Source organism: Silurus meridionalis, chromosome 1, assembly GCF_014805685.1.
Source record: "Silurus meridionalis isolate SWU-2019-XX chromosome 1, ASM1480568v1, whole genome shotgun sequence".
NCBI lineage: Eukaryota > Metazoa > Chordata > Actinopteri > Siluriformes > Siluridae > Silurus > Silurus meridionalis.
The window spans coordinates 24893441-24911967 of record NC_060884.1 but is presented as its reverse complement, the minus strand read 5'-3'; the positions used below and the strand labels follow the sequence as shown (position 1 = coordinate 24911967).

At 34.9% G+C, this 18527-nt stretch overlaps 1 protein-coding gene across 4 annotated transcripts in view; it reads right to left on the bottom strand.

Annotated features, from left to right (window-relative positions):
- dlg1a (discs large MAGUK scaffold protein 1a) overlaps positions 1–18527 on the bottom strand; it is a 126008-nt gene that overhangs the window by 31360 nt on the left and 76121 nt on the right. For 2 of the 4 annotated variants that reach the window (XM_046860886.1, XM_046860896.1), the window contains exons 7-14: positions 15052–15150; positions 14490–14555; positions 10496–10546; positions 6645–6769; positions 5823–5992; positions 4772–4908; positions 4514–4658; positions 522–648 (exon numbers count right to left, since the gene is read on the bottom strand). In XM_046860886.1, the coding sequence (XP_046716842.1) occupies positions 522–648; positions 4514–4658; positions 4772–4908; positions 5823–5992; positions 6645–6769; positions 10496–10546; positions 14490–14555; positions 15052–15150 (920 nt within the window). The remainder of the gene's footprint in view (positions 1–521; positions 649–4513; positions 4659–4771; positions 4909–5822; positions 5993–6644; positions 6770–10495; positions 10547–14489; positions 14556–15051; positions 15151–18527) is intronic. The other 2 variants (XM_046860913.1, XM_046860906.1) reach the window with 1 other exon arrangement.

Genomic DNA, 18527 nt, shown 5'->3' with positions numbered 1-18527 from the left:
CTAATGACCTTGGACAGCTTCATTCTGACAGAGAAAGAAAGATACCACCATTTTCATGGCCTGTAGTCAGTAGATATCTGTACCGATTTAAAAAGCTGCCTAGGTTGCACTGGCAGAGAGGAAGCAGATAAAGATTGATGAACAGAAACAAAAAGATTGAAAAATCGTGTGCGAATGTGTGTGTGTGTGTGTGTGTGTGTGTGTGTGTGTGTGTGTGTGTGTGTGTGAGAGAGAGAGAGAGAGAGAGAGAGAGAGAGAGAGAGAGAGAGAGAGAGAGAGCGAGAGAGAGAGAGAGAGAGAGAAAGCATGCCTAGAAATAAAACATATAGTGCAATGTAACACCCAAGTCACAGCTAAAGGGCAGAAGGAACACATTCTACCAGCTGTGTCAAGTCAAACTTGTAGTATTGAGGCTGATTTAAAATAAATTCACAGCTAAGGAGCAGGCATAGGATGCGCAAGTTAAAGCTGAGAGGCAGGGCAAGAGCAACTCATATAACGTGAGGAAAGAAGAGGGGTACCTCGTGAGCTCATCATCTCCCAGCAAGCCTCTGGATATGGGGGAAAAGCGTGAAGGCGTAGCTGGCGTTGTAGGCTGGCTCAGATAACTTGGGGAGCTGATATGATTTTCCATGTGCTGAGAATAGGCTGAAACGTACAAAAATTGATCCACATTTGAAATGTAAACACAGCGGTCACTTCAGCAACTGCTAATGTGGCTATCTAATCAAATTAACATATGACAATAAAAATATCCATGTTTTTTTTATTTTTTTTATTTAAGCTCCACACTTACCATTCACTTCATTAGAATCTGTACACCTGCACACTGATGCAGTTTTCTAATCAGCCAATCATGCAGCAGCAACACAATGCAAAAATGTGCAGACGCAGAGTTTAATTTAATGTTCTAATCAAACTTCAAAATGAAAGAAAAATGTGATCTTTGTGACTTTGAACGTGGTGTGGATGCTGGTACGAGATCGGCTTGTATAAATATTTTATAACTGCTAATTTCCTGGAAAACACTGAAAAATGGAAAAACACTAAACAATTAAGAGTTCTGTGGGTGGAAATGTCTTGCTAATAAGACAAGTCAGAGTTTCTAGAGTGACCAGGCCACTTTACATGCAGATCAGAAAAGCACCTCAGCCTACAACAGCAGAAGGCTACATTGGATTTCTCTCCAAGCAGCCGAGAACCAGAATCTGAAGCTATCATGGGCACAGACTCATCCAAACTGGGCAGCTGTAATGAGTAAACGGTCCCAAAGGTATTTTCTGCTGTAGTCCATCCATTTTAAGGATTTTTTGTTGCATTCTGAGATGCTTTTCTGAACACCACGGTTGTGAAGAATGCTTATTTGAGTTACTATGAACTTCCTTTCAGCTCAGATGAGTCCCTTACTCAGAAGTTTTTTTTTTCTTTCATACTAAGTAAACTGTTGTGTGTGAAAATACTAGGAGGTTAGCACTTTCTGAAATATTCCAACCAGCCTATCTGCCACCAACAACCACGCCACATTTATACCCACAGAGATCACTCTTTTTTAATATTCTGATGTTGCTGTAAACATTATCTACAATTCTTGACCAGTAGCTGTATGATTTAATGCAGTCTGCAGCTGCTTCCTAAATCAGCAGGTCAGTGGTGGACAGTAACAAAGTAAATGTAATTCGTTACTGTACTTAAGTAGCTTTTTCATGTATCTGTACTTTAAAGTATTTTTATTTGGAGAAACATTTACATTAACTTCACTACATTTTAAAGTCAAATATCCTTTAATAGCGCTTGCTTTGATTGCCGCTTGGTGGTATCTACATTGCATGAACATACAGTTCAAAATCAGTTCAACAGTAAGCAGAACATTTTGAGTAATAAATGATGGAAGAAACTCCTGACTTTAAATTACCACTACAGCCATGGCCTTAATTGCATGATTTTTTTAAGTCATTGAAAAGAAGGTTTTGGTCTCATGATAATTTTAATAGATATCAATTAGTGTTTGACTCATTAATATCATTCTATCAATAGACTGATGTGCTAAGAGTAACATTAGTCTTTTCATCTAATTATTTTTAGTTAATTAAAGCAAAGAGTCTGGTGACAAAAATGATAAGACGTTATAGCCATAATCGATCACTGTAATTTGGATAAGTACTTTTAAATGGAAATATTTTGTACTTTTACTCAAGTGAAAGTTTAAAAGGAGCACTTTTACTTATATTTGACCATGTGTATCTCTACTTTAACTCAGGAAAATGTTTTGTGTACTTCATCCACCACTTTTAGCACGTACAAATGTGAGTAATAAAGCGTTAATAAAGTTAAAAATCAAGGTCAAGGATCAAAGTCCACCTTTTTCTTTCTGTTAAATAAATGATTATAAAACATTTTTATAGCTGTCCATGCAGGCAAAAGTACAAAAGTGCTTAAAATAAGAAGCCCTTGAAGGTTTACAGAAAGGGTGTGTCTCTGCCTGTGTCAATTTCCACATTACAATGTTACGTTTTTTCCTCATCTCTAGACACACTGCCCTGATGCCAAACACAAGAGCAAGCCTATTTTCTACAATCCTCATAAAACTGCTCATGTAGAGGCACAGCATTACTCCCGAGAGAGAGGAGCTGAAATGTAATTGGATAGTATCACTGGCACTAAAACACTAAAGCCAAAATAAATTCCCTCAGTTTAAGCTTTCCAAGAAGAAGCTCAGCACCGTTAACTGGAAGAAACGTCACCCTCTGTCCGAAAAGCGATTAAGACAGTTACACACTGTCAGTCTTCTCACCACACACACACACACACACACACACACAGTACTCACTCTATATACCGGATGTTAGATAGAATTTTTTTCCTTCTGATTAAGTTTGTTTTTTTGCCCTTGATGCCTTTAGGCTTTAATGGCAGAATGTGTGTTCAGACCTATGCTAATGCTCAGCGAGGTGCTGTGTCATCGATTACAATCACTCAGCACTTTTGTAGAAAGTAAATCAATTCTGGGGGCATTGAAAATAAAGCGCTGTGCACCACTGCTTTTGGCTGGCATTAGAACCGAGGGTGAGCCCTGGGGAACTGGATCACTTCCAATGCTTCGCTACATCATTTTTATTTTAACACCTCCCTAAAATAGCCTGGGGAATGGATTGGTTGCCCCTGAGCAAAATGCAATGCATTACTCAGGTGATGAACTGGATATTATTTATAGTTATTATTTATATATTATTATTATAAATTAGACCACAGCCATCTTCAAAGCTTGATTCTTATTGGTCACATGAGGTTAATCTTTTTTTTTTCTTTTGTTTTCTTTTTTTTTTTTTTTTTACAACAGCAGCAAATTACAGGTATTCATGTAAATGCACTTTATATAACTAACTATTAACACAAACAATTCAATTTTTCCGCCCTTAATAATTAAATAATTGCAAAAGAGACATGATGTTATTTGTATATAATCAACTTTTAGAATTGAGTCCTTTCACTTTACCTATTACACTATCTTTGATACTAAGATAGCACACTTTTACATGCTTTATTCTACACATTAGCCACTTAAAGAATATATTACTTAAAGACTATATTACTTATTTTTATAAAATGTAACTCATGCTAATATGTCATATATGTAAAAAAAAAAAAAAAAATATATATATATATATATATATATATATATATATATATATATATATATATATATATATATATATATATATACACACATTTTTTTGCTTTTTTTTAAGTTTCACCTGGTTTCCTTTTGAACATAAATGAAAAAAGGAACGGGAAATAAACAAACATGTTTTGTTTTATTTGAGTTTGACATTTAATAATTAAGCAATATCTGTAGCACTGATTTGTAGCAAGACATTTTGCCTCGGTTTGCTATAGTAGTCTACCATGTGTGACCATGTGCCTGTAAATCTTTTAATAGCCATTGTTGCTTTAGTGCAGTAGGTAAATAACAGTTTATTTTTCAGTAATTAAAAAAAATTATTTTATACTCCGGCAACCCGCACACACAAGTATTTTATCTGTAGTTCTTTGTAGTTTGCTTGCAGCCTCGCTTAAGCTTTTCATTGTACAAACTGTCATACGTACATACGACAAATGAGTTCGAAACTTAAAACATGACACAATTGATACTTGAGAAGCAATTGAGGATATAATTCAAGTACTCAAATATAATAATTTGTATTAGTGTCTGATGACACTGACTTGAGTATTAGTAGTTTCTGAGATTACTCACACGTGTCATGTGTTGTGTGAAAAGAAATTCAGAGAATCACTTCAACATGTTGCTTGGATCAAAGGCAGCAATCTAGAAATGACCAATCTGTAAGATTCACACCACCACTACAGGCGCAAGGATCTGACAGGTTGTAAAACTGCTTTGTTTAATAGTTGATATACAGTAGGTGATGAGTTTCGCGTAAAAACCCAGGGGCGTATGTTGGACATTCGGATGGTGGGGTCACAGGCATGTAAAGGCGTGTGTGAACACACTCACAGTTGGTGACGTCAGGAGGAGCATAGCTGTCGTTCATGAACACGCTGGTGGGTTTTGCCACTTTCAAGAACACTACATCGCTCGTGTTTTTCAAGGCCGCCACAGCATCTTCATGAGTCACCTCTTCAAGGCAAACAACATTTACCTGCATCCCATACACACACAAACACACAAACAATCTACACACATGTTCTTTAAACAAGAATAAGTGAATCATTTATAATAAAACTTTAAGATTTCATGATTTTGTGATCATACAGCAATAAGTTTATCTCCAATCTGGAGTCGTCCATCTTTGTGGGCAGCTCCTCCCTCGATGACTTTAGTGACATAGATACTGTTATCTCCAGGAATGTGCTGATTTCCGACTCCACCAGCTATACTGAAGCCTAAACCTGATAATCAATAAGCCCAGATTTGTGAAATAAGATTTACACTTTTTAGAACCAGAAAGTCAAAAAAGTTCATTTCAGGTACCGTATTTTCCGGACTATAAGCCGCTACTTTTTTCCCACGCTTTGAACCCTGCGGCTTAAACAGTGAAGCGGCTAATTTATAGATTTTTCCAGGGTTTTTTCGGTTTTACAAGTTTCAAGATAAAAAACTGAACCCCATAACATTAGACCAATGACATTGCCGGACGGGTTCAGGTGAACCAATGAAATTCTTTGTATTAAATCAGATGCGCTCTCACTGAATCGGGCCGCACCACATCATAAATATGGATGATGTTCCTCTTACGTTTGACCTGCCGCTCACTTGGACTGTCAACAGGAAATGTGAATCATTCGTCAAGCTGAAAACAACCGGGCATGAAAAAACACAGTTCACCTGTGTTCTGAGCTGCACGGCATCGAGAGAAAAGCTTCACCGATGGTGATTTTTAAACACATGACGATGCCAAAAGATAAACTTCTGAGAGAAATTGTTGTGAAAGAAAGGAGAAAGACAGTAAACAATGACTTTCTTGGTAGGCTACTGTTTAGATACAAGCCGTGTAACAGTCACGGTCTTTTGTTAAAGCCTGTGTAAAGTTCATTAGTTTCAATGTAGAAACCTGCGGCTTATAGACAGGTGCGGTGTATTTATGTTCAAAATAAAAATATTTTTAAAATCCAGAGGGTGCGGCTTATATTTGGGTGCACTTAATAGTCCGGAAATTACGGTAATATGAAATGTCCTTTAGTAATGCTTGCATAAATGACAGTATGCACAACGAAAATGAAATGGTTCAAAAAGTAAGTCATAACTCATTGTCTAACACAGACAGATACAGTACATGATAATAAATGAGAAATAATCCTTTTACCTTTGGGACCTTTGACAAGCTTTAGGTCCACGATTTTCTCAGCACTGGGCTTTCTTCTTCGAACATACAGCCTCACAATGCAGCCTGCCTCCTTCAGCGCTTCCACGGCTCTGCTGTGAGTGACGTCTCTCACGTTCACATCGTTTACTCGCAGGATACAGTCATTTACACTGCACAAGATGGGGAGAGAAAAATTTAAAGGTTAAGGTGCTTTTATATTTGTAAATTACAGCACAGTGAGATTCTTTCTTCGCTTATCACAGCGATGTTAGGAAGCTGGCTTCAGATCACAGGGTCAGCCATGATGCAGCACCTCTCAGAGATTTAAGGGCCTTGCTCTAGGGCCCAAGAGCAGTAGCTTGGGGATACTTGGGCTTGAATTTCTGCTCTTCAGCTCAGTAACCCAAAGCCTTAAGCACTGATCTACCACTTCCCTGCATACACTCTCCAGACCGGATGGGTAAAGGTTTTAACTCTTTTCTTTGTAATTCTAGTGACGATCATGCTGGCTCCCAAAAGAATTTTGACCATTCCACCCATTTCCACTGAAAATGTGACCAATCAACCCTGCTCCTGAACAAACTCTGATCAATCCCTCTGGATCCTAAGGTTATTTTAATCAATTTTTCCAACATATGATTTTTGACCAATTCTCCACTTTCAAAAAATATTAGTAATCCCACCCACACTAACAGTATGACTAATCCTGATCGATCTTGTAGAAAGTTCAACTAACCCTGCACTCCTCTAAGAACAGCTGCCAAGAAACATATAAGAACAAAATTATGAGGTATGTGTTAAAAAAAAAATATGCCTCCTGACCTGAGCCTGCCGTCCTGAGCAGCAGCTCCACCTGGTATAATCTTGGTGATAAAAATGCTTGGGTCTTCACCGACATGTGGGTTATCAGTGCCGCCTGCAATACTGAAACCCAGCCCGGAGTTTCCCTGGTGAGAGAAACAAAGAATAAAAGTGAACATAAATATTGGAATACAATCAGTGTGAAAGCAACATTAATCCAATTGTCAGAAAGTTACAGATATACTGTGTGTTGTTAGAAATCATTTAGTACATACAACTAAAACTGGGCTATTTTATTCCTAAATTAAATCATGCCCTAAATGTGACTTTAATTAAAAAGCAAACAGGCAGCAGTTCAAATAGTTTAGCTTTGCATTTGAAAACAAATCCTTTATAAAATTATTTAAACATAGTGTTGCTCGATTCTCAAAAAATGATATATACAGTATATACAGTATATATATATATGACCTTGACACTCGTGACCTCGATAGTTCGGAAATTTTCATTTGGAACCGGACTGAGAGGAACTCGTGAAAAATCTGAAGAAGCCTAAAATTTGGCTCTAAAGTTTGGAGTAACATTTTAAAACAGTTTGTACTAATAAATTACATATAAATGTTTGAAAAACTATTTTATTATTGTATTATTCATTTAAAGTAGTAAATGAAACATTTGTAACAGGTAATTCACATTTTTGTTGAGTTTAAAATACAGTACATGCACAATTCCCCTTGAAAAAGGAACCATCAAAAGGAGAAAGTCAAAACCTTCATGGGTCATGGAGCGTAACCCCCTGCGAGTTATTGGGACACTTGACTTCTCCAGCCACATGTGCCACACAATTATATAGAAAGTCTTTGGAAATAGTAGCATTAAATTCACTAGCTTCAGCATGACAATGCCTTTGTGCACAAAGCCATCTCATGGAAGATGTCAACTTTCAAAACCTTTGGGATGAATCGCAATGCTAACTTTACCCAGACCTCCACCGCCTACACCAGAACCTATTTAATAATGCCCTTGTGGCTAAATGAGCCCAAATGTCCAACCACACTTTAGATTCTAAAACATCTTCCCAGAAGAGTGGAGGCTAATATAACAGCAATTGGGGACTTTGGATGTGAAATAGGATCTTCACATACAAACTTATGGTCAAGTCTCCACAAACTTTTGTCCATATAGTGCGTGTGTGTGTGTGTGTGTGTGTGTGTGTGTGTGTGTGTGTGTGTGTGTGTGTGTGTGTGTGTGTGCGCGTGCGTGTGTGTGTATATTTTTTTATATATAACATCATGACAATCCTAGTTTTTTATTACTGTGCATATTCTGAAACGTTGTTGTTTCTATAGTAACAGCTTTTTTTTACAGGAACTTCTACGGTGACCTCTCCAAAATGTAATCTGATACTATAAATAACCAAATGTAACAAAACATATTATTTAATACAATCAAAGCATTTCAGTCACTAAAAATTGGAAGGAGTCTGTGTCAGTTTTTTCTTCAGTCAGATGTCTTGGTATCATATAGTAACAAGCTGTATTTTTTGCCTTCAAGAGATAAAATACACATTTAGGTGGGGATCAACAGGATTAATAATTGACATTATAATATAAATTATATATATATATATATATATATATATATATATATATATATATATATATATATATATATATATTTTTTTACAGATGTTCGTCAGCAAAACTCTAAATATAACGTGCCATTGTTTGATTAATAAAAAAATTAATAATAGTTGCCACGTTGCTATTATGTAAGAGAAACTAAGACCAACCAACTGCAGATCATTTTTATGTAACAATATATATATATATATATATATATATATATATATATATATATATATATATATATATATATATATAAAATGTAGTTTTATAGCTACTGCTACAGTTTCTTATTGTAATTGAGCCCTGGTATTGTATCAAGACTTCTATTTCACATAAACTTGAAACTATATGAAAGAGCACAGTCCAGTAAAGTCCACCCCACACACACACACACAAACACACAAACACACCAAAAAAACACCATACACCCACCATCTGTGAACTCTATCCAAACTGTAACAATAACTGTTCTTTTTTTTTTTCTATGAGCTGCTCAGCAGAACAAGACCAAAAACCATGACCTGTTTGTGATCTGTTTTCTTAAAATAATTGTTACTACACATTAGAAATTATTTTAATCAACACAAATTAATTCATTCCAAATGGCAAATTCCAAGTAAACTGTTTCCAAGTACCCAATCCAGCAATCGGTGTCAATGTCACCATGACAACAAAAAGACCTCAAAAAAATCTCTTTCGAAGTGTAACAAGTAAAATGTAGGTTTTTACTTTTTAAATATTTAAAATTTCATTCATTCAGCCAAGCCATATATATTTTCATTTAGGTGTTAATTATTTATTTCCTTATTTATTTATTTCGGCTTCTCTCATTAGAGGTCGCCACAGTGGATCATCCACATATTTGATTTGGCACATGGTTTTACACTGGATGCCCTTCATATCGCAACCCTCCCCATTTATCCGGGCTTGGGACCGACACTAAGAGTGGTTGGGGTTGGTTCCCTGACCGGGGATCGAACCCGGGCCACAGCGGTGAGAGCGCCGCATCCTAAACACTAGACCACCAGGGAAGGATTCACTTATGTTTTTAACCATGTGCAGTCATTTTGGATGCATGTAGTGTATATATATATATATATATATATATATATATATATATATATATATATATATATATATATATATATATATATCCTTATTGTAGCAGACACATCTAAATGTTTTCTTTGTTTGATTTAATTTGTTAAATAATATTTTGGCAGGTTCTGAGTTTTGACATTATATTATATTTTTTACCTTTTGTACATATACGGGACTCTTATTTTGAAGGGCGGCAGCGCGCAAGGCATTACGGTCACGGATTACGGCTGTATGTATGTATAATCGCACGGTTCATCAGCTTTGTTACAGTTATAGTTGTATATTTTGATTAGCACCCCCCTAAAGGGCATAAGCTCTTACGGTGATCTAACGGTGATTTAAGTTGCCAAGGCTTAATAAAACGTCTTTGAGACCATCTGTAAAGTTTAGTCGTTAGGGGTCCGCTACACTATATATATATATATTGTTACATCCTTACAGCAGCCTTGTGAGATGATGATAATACATCACTACTTAACACTTTTCTAATTACAGCATTATCCATAACTGTAAAACACTGTATATAAGTACTCTGACTTTTTACAGTGACTTGAGCGGGGTCAAAAATGCAGGTTAGAATCAACTCCTGTGTGCGATGCTTGATGTCAATCACACTTGCATATAAATTCAATTCAAATGCATATCCTGATTCAGATGCTGGCGGTGACCTAACCAGAATTTAGAGGGATGAGAAAACATTGTAAAACAAAATCAAATCATGAATGATTTTCTCTTCTGTTTGAGTTATTTGTAAGTGTGGATTTTCAGTTGGATGTTAAATTGTAGCAGAAGTGATAATGACATTCATTCATTATTAAACGATTTTAAGCAAAATCTACTGTCAGAGATTCGATATTAGTAACGCTGACATGAAATGCATGCATCAATGTTTTGTATCTTTTTTTCAATATTATCTTGTAAAGCCCTTATCGTTAAGTCTTTAGTATATTGTCTCATGCCAACTCTAAGACATCATCAGTAAAAGGTCATCTGCAAACATTTAATAATTTAAATCTTTCACTGAATGCAAAAGTCCGTAATTTCCAACCATCTGTTCATGCCATCATCATGACATCTAAGTGATTGTTTAGGGATTAAATAATCGGTAATACAAATTGAAGAAGCAAACTACAGAGCACTTACCCGTTCAAGTGTAATTTCTTCATATTCATAATCGGCCTCGGTTCCATTAACCTGCAAGATAAATAAAATTAAATAGTATGAGTAGCAATAATTCAAAAATGCCTTCAAGATGACACATTGGGTCTGGGACCATCCAAACATAATTTCGTGTGAATTTGGCACACATAAAATCTGAAATGAGTTCTCTGTCAAATTGCTAACTAAACTAGTTTGATCTTAGCATTTAAATGAGTACAGTGTGAGTGAGTGGGGAAATATAGAAAAAGCCTCAATGTTTGACCTGCTCCCTGAATCAGGCTCTGATTCCTTCCACCATGAACCAACCACTCACTCAGCATGAGCTTCAGCATGCATACAACAACAACCAAAGGCCACATGAGAATATCTCAGATTCCCTACCCGTATTCAGCATAAGTATACCTCTTAGAAAGGAAGGATAATTCAAAATACATTCATGAGGAAATACACAGCAGTAAAGCTTGTTGTGAGATCATAAGGAGATGACTAGGAATCTAAACTTATAGATATTTCAAAAGGGAATTAAAATGTAATTGAACACAAAATTCATGGTTCGGTATATACTTTGGTTTTTACGTCATGGTTTGGTTCAGTTTCGGTACAGTTAGGGGTAAGAAATGCGAAAAATAAATTTCTTGTCATTTTTATTAACATTGTTTATTATTATTAACATTTGTGAACAATATTTTGGATTTTTTAAAACAATTTTGAATAAAATGCCTGAATGGTTTAAATTTAAAAAAATAAAATATATAAAAATGAAAGATAATTACTTCTTATTGTATTGATAAAATGGAGTAATTGATTAAATATGCACAAAATAAATTAATTAATACAATTAAATAAGTAGTTTAAATTTGTTAAACCCCATTTGGGTAGTACAGATGTATATATTAGTGTGTGTTTTTTTTACACTTAATATTTAATTTGCTAAAGATATTTTACACTTAACTATTCTACTTATTTCAGCATACTTTAACAATTATCAGGAATTTCCTATTTGTAAGACAAAATCACCAGGAAATGTTTTGCACATGCACAATACAAATCATGTTTCCGATGGGGATCAAGTATCCACATTGACACTGCGCTCAAACTTTCAGTCTGTCACTTTATATGTTCGTGACACTATGTTCCACATGTAAAACAGGGATTGCATTTGGTACACAAGTGCACCGTACCGAAGGTCCTGTACTGAAACGGTTTGTAGACCGTCCCAGTATCCCTGAAGACTGGGCTGGAAAACTCTTCTGTAAAATATAGAGGAATATCCTCATAGTCACACAAAGAGAATGTCTAGCATATTACTCACTAAATAATGCATTGACTAAGACATATAGACAAAAAAAAAGCATTGAACATAAGAAAGAACAGACTGCCTGCATCCAAAACAAATAATTTAGCCCAGATTGAGTCATATAAGATAAAAAAAAAAAAAAAAAAACACATGAGAAATGAGGTTAAAGCCCTAAAAAGTGTGGTTATGTAATGTTATTTTTGTGATCTCACAGGCTGGATTTTAAGCTCCCAAATGGCTCTTTTTAAGGCCTTAAATGCTAAATGCTTTTTAAAGTTTCCTAATGGTCAAAACAGCCTACACCATCAGTGATGCTATTAGAGAGAGAGAGAGAGAGAGAGAGAGAGAGAGAGACAGACAGACAGACAGACAGTCAGACAGACAGACAGACAGACAGACAGACAGACAGACAGACAGACAGACAAACAAACGTTCCTGTTTACCCTGCTCAATTCTGTACTTTACTTCATCACAAGGCACAAAATCATATCAGAATTAATTGACCACTATCTTTAAACTATCTCAAGGTTCTGCTCTTAAACAAATTATGTAACTACAAATATAAGATGTAAAGGGTATTATAAATAACAGTCCTATGCATTAAGATGTGTGTTTCAGTTATTACAGTGAACAGGTGTTTTTCAGAGGAGGTGTTTTTTTAATGACAAAATGTGCAGTTGGGAACATTGCACTTAGTTAGTGAACATGAGATTTACTGTGTAATACATGGCACCTTTTGTACCTTCATAATCACTTACTCTACGATGAGAAAACTCATGAGCAACGCAAAATTATAAGATTAGATATACAATTTGTGTATTAATACAGCGTCTAGTTGGAACAACCTGTGAGTTATTCCATAACATATGCCTCAGCACAAATGAATAACGAACAGATAAAGTATGTTTTACGATTGAATTATTATTGTATAATATTATTATACAATATTTTTTTCCAAATGGTTATTTGCAGAATTTAGAGTAAACCAATACTACACATGAGCCTAAATCTATAGTAATGATATTTAAATCACTGAATTTTTTTTTGCACAATATTTCAGCTAGCTTTTCGACTTTAATTCAAGTCAAGTGGGCTTTTATTGTCATTCCAACAAATTAAACAGCGTTCCCCCGGAACCAATAGACAAAAAGTAGCATGAAAGACTAAACTAAACTAAACTAAACTAAACTAAACTAAACTAAACTAAACTAAACTAACTAGGACATGCTAATAGAACATTATTAGCAAAAGGAATTTACTATAATGTCATTTCCCACTAACCTAGCACACTATTTTATTATCAATTGTAAATATGCCAGGTTATACGTAGAAATTAATAAACAGCACATGCAATAAGCCTGTTTCTCGTATTGCAATCTTTGACATTTGTGTTAGCTTGTGGTCACCAAGGTTGAGGCTGAGACCAGTGTTGAAATAACAGAGTCATTTTAAATGTATTAATCAAACTGTCTCAGTAACATACAAACAACATGTGATAAAGCTCTTTTAGATTTGCACATATGGTGCTCAATCCAGCAGCAAGACTCATCAAAATGGTTTTCTTCCCAGAAAGACAAAAGCACAGGAAAAAAATCTTAGCATTAGCATTCATCAATAATCCTGCTTCATATTGAAAGAATCCTCCCCAGGCTTGTTAATGTGACTTGTGAAAGCAGTACCGGGGAAAATCCTCGCCTTACAGTAGGAATGAGAGAGAATTAGGCTGCTCTACATATCGCATTATTGTGGTCACACAAGGAAAGCTTGTTAGTCCTTTCACCATTAATGCTTCATTCTAATGTGGCAGCAAACCTAATGCTAATGCTTCAGGTAGATCATATGTCTGTTAGTCTGTTTATATCGTTTATAATAAAAATAAAAAGAATATGACAAAATAAAACAGTTTTAAAGAAATATCATAAAAATTCCCAGATGGATGACAGCTACAATAAATTCCCAGGCACTAATTTCTATGTTCTAAAGTTCTGAAATTTGCACAGGATGCTATGCAATCTGGCTAATGCTAATCTCCAAGGCGATATGGGCTCTTTTCATAAAGGACAACAACAGTGAACACAGGGAACACAGTGGGCAATTTTGGCACTTTGGAGGACAGGGATTATGACACACTGCTGAAAGGGTGGAGAAGACTGCAATTTATAAGTACAAATAAACAAGCAAACATGAAAACTTATATCTACACATACCCTTATACATGTACAGAGTGCTGTTTGTGAGCCAAGGCTGAATTTTCAGCATAAGCATACCGCTTAGAAAAGAAGGATACATTGAAATACATTCATGAGGAAATACACAGCAGTAAATTTTGTTGTGGGATCATCAGGAGACGACTAGGAATTTAAACTTAATAACAACGTATAGATATTTCAAAAGAGAATTCTTACTATAAAGTTAAATGTTTTTTGCCTGGTTGTAAACAGATATCGTTTCTCAGAACAGTTTGTATAGTGGAAGGTTAGGCGGAAGACAGGTAGGAGAATAAGAAATTGGAAAAGACTGGAGCATAGCTAAACTCCTTGCTTCACATGAAATCAAATCTCCTAAATAAAAGATATTCATAATAAAATATCATAGAGCAGCAAACATCCAATGCCATTTACATAATCACAAAACACTGCACCTGTAGGGGAAAAAGATGTAAATATACTTGGCACTCACATATGGGCTCACATAGGGAGAAGTGTCAATGCTGTCTGTGTTCACCAACACCGGGGCTGGACTTGCCTAAAAAACAGACATACAGAGTCAATATGTACAGTATACATTCATAATCATGGACTAGCATGCGTACACTCCACACTAATGCACATTCTCTCATGGTTAGAAAAAATAAATAAAAAATGCAAAACAGCTCAAGCAGCAGCAGCTACATCAACATAACTCACAGAACACAAAAGACGCTTACTCTAGGCATGTTGATACAGGCATTTACAACAGATTAACAGAACAGCCTGTGTCAATAAACAGCATGACATACTGCAGAATATACAATTCTGAAGCATTAATGCAACAAGCCAAGCCACTAAACCCTTCTGCAGACAGACAGCACCTGCATACGATTGCTCAGAGGGTGCAAAATGCGCATCAGTAGCATACCATTCTCACTGTAATCTCTTAAACTTAACATGAGCATCATGGAAATGGGAGGAGTGAGCACATGAGAGTGAGAGAGAAAAAGAGAGAGTGAGAAAGAGAGTGAGAGATAGAGAGAAAAAAAGACCTGTGACGTGGGTGCAGGGATGACAGTGGTCTCGGCTGGGACCGGCGCGATAGGGATCACAGGGATTATGGGAGCAGGGGGAGGAACGACATCTGCCTGCTAAACAATAAACAGCGAAGGTCAAAGTTCAGGCCAGATGTCACTTCGCCATACTGAAGATCATTAGAGATCCTATAGCATCAAAGCTGTAGAATAAAAACAACACTAGCACAAGGAAAGAGCAGGGCAGGAAAGGGTGCTTAATAAATCAATCAATAAATAAATGAACGAATAAACAAATACCATGAGATTAAACCATAAAATGACAACAGATCATACAACACCTTCATGATACATTAAACACATGTATCAGAATTGTACTGAACAACTGTACTTTTCTGTCTTGTATATCTTTCGTATTATGATTTAGATTTTTCTTCATCCACCACTATGTAAGGAAAATTCATTTTTTCTGTCAGTAAACAGTCAAAAAAAGCATTAGACTATACATCGTGTTGTGTCTGGTTTTTTGTGAGACCAACACGATTAGAATTTGATAGTTAGTTAAAACAAATGCAAAACGAAATGCAACAATTCAAGATAAACAGCAGAACTCAATCAATCATTCTCGTGAGTGTAGTTTCAATACAATGTTGTTCAATGTTTTTATTCAACAGTAATGTTGTAAGTTGTAATGTCTAAGGTGATGTCTACAGGAGTTTTTCCTTGCCACAGTCGCCATGGCTGCTCATCAGGGATAAATACACATCGCTTGCCTTAACTGTTCAAATCTGTAAAGCTGATTTGAGACAATGTCAGTTGTGAAAAGCGCTATAGAAATAAACTTGACTTAAATTATCTGCTGTGCTCTATTTGGTCAAAGGTAATTCCTTCTCTAGAACAGTGGCACTGACTGTAATTTAAATCACATATTAATCTGCTTGTGCTAATACATTATCACTTATAAGAGAGGTAATCTAATTAATAAATATTAAACTGATCAAATATGTTATTGTTTAACTAAAGAAAATATCATTGATTTGCTGATGGTTTCGGTAAGAATAAGTAATTTTTCTTGTTATGAAACAATCGGCAGGGCAGAGGATTACACGATTTTATATATATATATATATATATATATATATATATATATATATATATATATATATACAAAATTCACGGTTCGGTACGTACCTCGGTTTTTAAGTCACAGTTCGGTTCAATATTGGTACAGTTAAACATAAAATTTCTTGTCGTTTTTTTTTTTTGTTAACACAGTTTATTATATTAACATTTCTGATCATCAACATTTGAAGATTTTATTTTTAAACAATTTGAAATGCCTGCTTGGTTAAATAATATATAAAATAATAATGTTTTATAAAAATAATATAGAATAAACTAAATTTATGAAATATACTTTTTATTATATTGATTAAACTAAGTACTCAATTAAATTGGTACAAATTGTTTAAATAAAATTAAATAAATATACATATATACTGTATATATATGTGTATGTGTGTGTATACACACACACACACACACACGGCATTGGGACTTCCAGTTATCTATCCAGTTACAAACTGATTAAATAAAATAAAATAAAATAAATATACATATATGCTGTATACACACACACACACACACACACACACACACACACACACACACACACACACACACACACACACATGGCATTGGCATTGGCATTAGGACTTCGTTATCTCATTCATACAAATGAGCAGCTATGGGGATAAGGGCCTTGCTCAGGGGCCCAGGAACTGCATATTGGTGTGGATGGGATTTGACTCACAACCTTCAGATCCAAAGTTCAATGTCTTAATCATTATTATAACCAGATTATGTTCAGTCTTTAAATATGTTGCTCTAATTTGTATTATATTGTTAATTATTTGGGCGAATGGCTCCAGTGGAGAAGAGACCGCCAATGAAAATCACTTTTACTACTGGGTTTGGTTTGTTCGATTGAAAAAAAAGACCTCCTTGTGATTCCTTATTCAACCTCTATAAAAAAAATTATGATATATTTTTGAAATATAAAATACAACTCAGAAAAATACACTGCACTAATATCTTACATAACCTAAAAACATTTATATTACCCCAGTCCTAAATAACAGTCGAGTTAATCTATAAATGTTTATGAAAATGATCAACCAAAGACATTTAACAATTTAACATTTAACAATAACAATACAATAAACACAATTGCTATTATAAAATTCACATTCAAACTTTTAAATACAGAATAAAGGCCTCATTAATGCTTTGGCCTTGGAGTACATTATTAAATTAAATTTTACTGCTTTTTGTAGTAGATTAATGTCTAATTGACAAAAGCAATAAATAAATCTTAAACCAGGTCCTTATAAAATAAAATAATGAAAGCTGCTTCAGAAGTATAAAAATATTACAGTATGAACATTGTGTGACAAATATATATTTGTATCGTATTTTACGTTCAGCTGTTTTCACTGTCTTCACTGTAAGATTGTCATCATGTGCTATTTGCCACCATCATATTTTACATTTGATGAATAGAAATCACCAAAACCCCAAAGTGGTTTAATGAGGTTGAAATCAGCGTTTTGCTGGAAAATCCACAACTTATGAAGAAACTGCTTTACAGTTAAAAATGTCGCTGCAGAATTATAGCCACTGCAATGGGTACTCCCATCATCCCTCAAATCAAGCAAGTCACTGTCAATGGTAATCATATAAAACCATCATACTATGAATCAAATTCACTGATTTCTACATTGTATACGCTTATGTTCTCATCTGTAGATAGGAGTATGTCCCAGTATGTCCCAGTTTGTCCCACATTCTCAAAGATTTTCAGCATATTGTAATATTTTGGAGGCTTATCAATTTTTTTGCATCTAGTCTTGCAAGCTAGCTTCTACCTACAACAAAAAAGTCTAGAATTCTTAGCCAATACACAAAAATAAGAAGCCATTTGACAGCCATGAGCAAGCAATCAACATAATTTCCAAGAGTCAGTAAGAAAACACTCACCACTATTTAGTATCTACAATATATTTTAATGGTTGAATGATTTAAACATGGGCCATATTTCAATATGGTAAATTTTCTTCTCAAAGTTTAGATCATGATGTCTTGATCTTTCCTACTGATCTTTTACGCAGTTAACTGTGCCAGAACATAGCAAGATTGTGTCTAAATCAGAGGTTTATATGATGGACATCAGAATTAGGAGTTCAAAGACTGAATGCTTTGAATCAATGCTTCGATTTAAAAGATAACAACTGTCAATCAAGTAACAAAGACGATCAAGTGAAGAATCCAAACAACAACTATATACATAGAAAAAACAGCTGTGTTAATACTACTAATACTTAAAAATAAATACTCACCATTATGGCAAATTGCTAATTAATGATAAGCCTACCTGAGATTCCCAACAAAGTTGGTCACATATTGATCAGAGGCTAGTAAATGCAAAAAAATCA